The sequence below is a fragment of the Alosa pseudoharengus genome, unplaced genomic scaffold, assembly GCF_046254945.1.
Source record: "Alosa pseudoharengus isolate Yale_2024_CS ecotype anadromous, Long Island Sound unplaced genomic scaffold, YU_APseudo_1.1 YU_APseudo_1.1_scf_14, whole genome shotgun sequence".
Classification (NCBI taxonomy): Eukaryota; Metazoa; Chordata; class Actinopteri; order Clupeiformes; family Clupeidae; genus Alosa; species Alosa pseudoharengus.
The window spans coordinates 31,107,362-31,113,210 of NW_027468609.1; the positions used below are offsets into that span (position 1 = coordinate 31,107,362).

Consider the following 5,849-nt stretch of genomic DNA (forward strand, 5'->3'; position numbering starts at 1 on the left):
AGAGGTACTTGTTTAGTGTAGGCCTGCAAACATTCTCCACCTCCCTCATTCCAAAGTGAAACCTCAATAAGGCAGGGTCACAACTGGAAGGAGGGTTGGCTGTTGAGCCAGTGGATAGCAGCCAGGTCAGGCAGGTGGATCTGGGTCTTCCTCAGCTCAATTCCCCTGAGCTGGGTCTGGTTGGGGGCTGTTGTCCCTGTCCCTCTCCCCCATCACTTAATCTTGATTCACAGCCCCTCCTAGGCTACAACATCTGGACAGACCCCCGGCCTTCATTACCATGGGCATTTACAGCCTTAGTTTAGTCAACAACACTATGTAGTCTACAATATCTATCTTCAAAGCCAATATGCCAGTGACACCAAAGACCATCTCACCATGCACACAATCTCAGACAGAGTAGCCTAGGTTTCCCAGATCTTCCTCTTTCACGGCAGTGCATAACCTCCAATAACTTACTGAATAACTAGCCTCTTTAGAAGCTGAGGTGATATTCGTTTTATCTAGAATGTAGGCCTACAAAAAAGGCAAACAAAATTCTTCACATTCCACTGCCTAGAATGCCTATTTGCCTTGGCAAATTCTGCCAATCTTTCCTGCTGGATAACATGATCTGCCCTATCTTGCCCCTACACCTGAGCACACTAGACAGTTTGTTTGCCGCCCCCCCCCCCCCCCCCCTGAAAAAGTATGTGTTGATTTTTTTCCCCCCTAGAATAGTATAATAAAAAATAGCGAACAGTAAGTTACCAGACTGTACACACGTGAGCGAGCGTAGCCCGGAACCCAGATGTAATCTCTCGCCGCCCTTTTTGCTGTCCTGCGCGCGCACGCTTTCCCGCACAGCCGACTGAGCTCTGTGAGGGAGCGAACAGTTGGATAGAGAGGAACACAGCATTCGACTCAAGAGAGGACTACTGAAACAAGCAAAATAGACAGCAACAAACAATGAAATAAAAAACACCTGATTGACCACAAGGAGCAGTTACTGGAGACGTAAAGGGTGCCTGGTGTTGCCTCCCGACACGGATGGAAGCTCGCTTGAACGGCATGTTTTTGCAGGACAAGCCTCTCTCCGAATAGTTTCGCGAGACATTTTGGTGCCCCGACAGCTATAGCTTTTGGAATATAAATCTGAAGAGTTGAAAGTGTTTAGGCGTTAATGTTATTCGATACATCTGTCATATACCATAGCGTAATTGAAACTGTTTAAAAAGACAGCAGTCTTGATTGGCAAAATGCTGACATCTCTTTCGCGCAGCAGTGGGACTGTTGTGAGCATGGATTTATCCTTCTGCATACGCTTCACATTAATTTGAAAAGATTTTAGTGCTTCGCGCAACTGTTCTTGTATCGAACTTGCCATTTTAAAGACATCGGCTACCTGCAGAGAGAAGTCAGGACTACTGACACTGTTCACAAGAACAGTCTTGCCAAGCCTTTTACGCACTTCTGTGAGGAATATCTGCAAATGTTGCAAGCCAGCATGAAAATGATGAAGAAAAGGAAATTCACCATGGCTCTTGGGAATCTAAACTGAAGATATCTGCTACGAATTGTGCTTTGTGGTGTCCGGTAAAATATAATCCAAACGTCACGTTGGTAGCATTTGAGACATAATATTGGCTCGTGACTGAAAGCAAGCTTTCACGTAGCTTGTAAAGTATCGTTTGCAGTTCACGGCACTGCATGCAGAAGGGAAAGAAATAACTTCCTAGTGGAGGCCGGAGAACAAGCCAAAACGGATTTAAATAACTTGGAAAAGTTACCGGTCCCGTAGTGTATCGGTTGAATTGTTGACTTTCTGATTGAAATAAATATTGCTTTCTATATTTATCTCCTCGAACTGACCAATAAAGGTTTGGTGGGTTTGTCTCGGGTGGCATTCGGAACTGCTCCTTTGTAAGTGAGCTTAGCCGAGGAGGCGGCCGCTCTTTTCCGCACTAAACGCTACTTTGCTGACCAAATCCATTGCGGGTGGGATACTTTCCGATAACGAAGCCGATATGGAGGAATGGAGACAATGCGGCCGGTGGCTGATAGACTGCAAGGTTTTGCCCCTGAACCACCGGGTTGTCTGGCCCTCGGCAGTCGTGTTCGACTTGGCTCAGGCGCTCCGAGATGGTGTACTTTTGTGCCAAATGTTGCACAATTTGTCACCTGGCTCGGTAGACCTAAAGCAGATCAACTTCAGACCACAGATGTCTCAGGTAAGGTGTCATACTCTACGTTACCTGTTAACCTGCTGCCCATACACGCACGGGCTGCACTTTATCGCTGTCTGGCATTGTAAAAAGGGAAAGTGAGTTGGACTGTGAACTATTATATGATGGGGAACTTTGTAACTCAGACAAAATATTGATTGCCATTTGTCTTAATTTCACACGGACCTGTCTTTCATAAAAGATAACGCTGGGTTGTTACCTGAAATGAGCCGGTAATAATGACAGGATTTTGCGCTATGGTGCAGCTTGAATTTCTTATATGGAAGAGACGTTTTGCAAAATGAAAATGGGTTGTAATTACAGTTTCACAATTATCTCACATCATATCAACGTATCCCTTGTTGCTTACTTCACTGTAATATATTGTAAAATGAGTCTTGCCACCTCTGGCTTTGACCAAGTTGGAAGTTGGATCTGGAAGGTGGCTTGCTGAAACAGTAGCCTGAGGGACCGGGTCGTGTCTGGCGTGCAGCGTTTAGCGTTAAGGCGGCACCCCGGATTGCAGAGGGGTGTGGCTGAATCAGGAGAGAAGCTCCTGAATACAGGATCTGTTGGGAAACTGCCTTATGGCATATTTGGGTTTTTATGTCAACAACTCTGACATAAACACTGCCTTATTTGCACCTTCTTTCATGATGCAACAATTGGTTGAAATGTGTGTGTTGAAAATAGGTGAGGACTTTAAATTCATATAGGGTAAAAGCTAGTAGATATACCTGAAAGACGCATAACGACCATAGTGATAAATTGGAACAATTCACCACCCCAATTTCCCCTTTCACTTAGTGTTAGAGTGTCTGAGAGAAAGTAAAATAAAGAGAGAGAAAGAGATATGGTTTAAGGGAGGAGGTGGAGGATGACGCTTGCTCCATCAGTCTCCTGCTGGTCAAGGGGGAAACCAGGGCTTATGGCTTTGTCAACATGAAAGAAAGAGAGCGCGGTAGAGAGAGTGGAGAAACTGGAGAGGACTGTGGAATGTGGACGACTGCCAACCCTCTCTGGAGGAATCCAAATGGGAGTAATATTCTCTCAGCCAGCAATGTGACTTAATCACAAATTGGCTTGTTACACATTTGAATGGCGGGCATGCCCGTGAATGCGCCTGCTTGTGTTTGCGTGGGTGGGTGTGTTTTTTGCCTCCTCTCCTGCACCCTGCACGCTCATCTGTCTTCATTGTCCTGAGGGCTTCCTGTCCTCAAATAAATAAATCACCCACACTTACGTAACTCCACTTTTAAGGGGATGTGTGTGTGTGGGAGGTGGGACCCACTGCTGTTTTAAGCTCTCGCTCTCCTGAAGCTTTCCGTACAGCGCTCAAATCGTCAGATGGCGGCCGAAGGTGGATGACTGGGTAATTGTTAAGTTCTCTGACTGTTTGCTTTGGCACGGTGCAGGACTGGCGCTGGAGTTTCATTGACCACCACCAGCCAACTCCATTCCCCGCTGCAGTGTCCTCCAAGTGTTCAGCGGTGACACACTAGCCTACATGGGGAGAGCGAGGCCTAGAAAGACTGTCCCTGTGCTGTTGGATTTTTTTGCGTGTGTGTCTCTCTCTCCTTTTGTGTGTGTGTGTGTGTGTGTGTGTGTGTGTGTGTGTGTGTGTTGCGGCATTGTCAGACATCTCTACATTGTACATTGATTGGCTCATATACTCAGATTGCCTAGGGTCTGCAGAGCATTATCTGTGCCATGTTGGTTGCTTGGTGAATGTGACTGATGTGGGCATATTAATAATGATTTAAGGATAAGCAGTGCATCAACTGCTATCCAGTATGTGTGAGTGTGTGTCTCTGTGTGTGTATTCCCACATTACCACACACCTCTAGATATTCTGGAGGCCCTCTACGCTTGACATGGCACCTGTGGCACCACCCCTCTCCTCTCCACCCCTCGTTCAAGTCCAGCCCGTGGGATGGAGTCAGGGCTTTGATCCGCCCATCGCTCCGCTGCTCCGTCGGCCCGGCAGCCCTGCCAACCCCTGTCGTCTTTTTTCATGTCCGCGCTCCCTTGTGACAAATTGGCTGAAAGGCGGAACTGGCAGGAGAATGGGGGCCATGATTTATGAGCAAGGAAAGGTCACGGCGGGCTTTGATACACGCGGACCCCTCTCTAATTTACTACCTTCCCGCTTTCCCCGCTCCCTGTCCAGGCCACGGAACAGCCAGCGCAGGGGCCAGGAAGTCGACCCCCCCCCACACACACACACACACACACACAACACCACCACCTCTAATGCCACCCGCACCACCATCGCCTCCAGCATCAGCTCCCTCCTCCAGCCACCAAGGAATCTCCAGCTGGCAGCTTCAGGGGAAGCTTGGGAAGTGTTACTGCTCGCATGCACAGACTCTCACTGAAGTGTGTTGGTAGCTCTCAGTAGGTGCGCGGTGAAATGCAACTAAAGCCGGGGTGCAAAGGGAACAGAAAGTTCCGGACTTTCTGTTTGTTTTGCGTTTGTTGGCCATCTGCGAGCTTCCTCTATGAGAAATAGCTGCCAGTTGCCTCCTCTGTGCCATTTTCACTCTGATGGTTTTTTTTTTCCTGATGGGATCTCCAGGGTGTGTACGTATTTACGAGATATGACTAACTTTTGCTCAAGTTCACTGTGCTATAATAAGCTCATTAGTTATTTTTTCCCATCATTAACCTCTACTGGTCAGTGTTTCTGGAAATGAACTCACCAGTCTATTTAAAGCCATCTTGTGTTAAACAGGAGTTGCTTGGTTGAGTAATCCTGAAAGATTGTTGAGATTCCAGCTCACCTTTGTCTACTATCAGGTTTCACATAAGAGTATTTGTGTCAACAGTGGCTAGGCTTTTTCAGTGGAAGACATGCCTGTGGTGAATCCGATAATCCTAATCTTGATTGAAAGCATCCATGCATGGAGGAGAGCTGAGTGAGAGCTAGTGTTGTGTGGATGGCTTGTTTACCATTTTGCACAGGTTCAGACAGACAGAGCCATGGCAAAAGTTGTGCAGTGAGCAGACCAATGAAAGAAGAGACATGTGTCATACATATCGGGTTGCACCATTGCAAGTGTGTGTGTGTGTGTGTGTGTGTGTGTGTGTGTGTATGTATGTGTGTGTGTTTGTCTAATTTTGATAATGGATATAAAGCAAACCACAGTCTGGACTCTTTCACTGACTTATCTTTCTCAATCTTAATCCTCCTTATGCTTGGACATGTACTCACATGCCTAGTCCTTGCCAGGAAATGTTTTATCTATGTGCTTTATGAATGGTTAGAATGGATAAGCCACATTGTTTAACAGCATCAAACAATGACCAGTCAGGTTATGTGGGCTTTGGTATTTGTGACAAAGGTGGAGACAAAGAATGTTCCCATACTCTGCTGTGCTGTTCAGCGCATCCTTGGACTGGGATCAGAGTCTAGAGAGGATTAGACTCTCTCTCTCCCTCCCTCTCTCTCTCTCTCCCTCTTTCATTCTCTCTCTCTCTGTTTGCTATTTCTCTTGGTCTCTCACTCCTTTACTCTCTTCTCCAAATGTGTGAGGTGTGTTTTCTTTTCTGGCTCCCCCATCACCAAATGTGTGCTTGGATATTCTAGGTGGTGAGCTACCGTAGATCTGAATACCTTTGGGATGACACAGGCGCCAACAGGAT

The 5,849-nt window shown here is 46.8% G+C and overlaps 1 protein-coding gene across 7 annotated transcripts in view; it reads left to right on the plus strand.

The window, feature by feature from the left end:
• Positions 1 to 835: 835 nt before the first annotated feature.
• vav2 (vav 2 guanine nucleotide exchange factor) overlaps positions 836 to 5,849 on the plus strand; it is a 207,563-nt gene continuing 202,549 nt past the window's right edge. For all 7 annotated transcript variants that reach the window (XM_076284657.1, XM_076284660.1, XM_076284658.1 and 4 more), the window contains exon 1: positions 836 to 2,210. In XM_076284657.1, the coding sequence (XP_076140772.1) occupies positions 2,007 to 2,210 (204 nt within the window). In that variant the 5' untranslated portion in view covers positions 836 to 2,006. The remainder of the gene's footprint in view (positions 2,211 to 5,849) is intronic.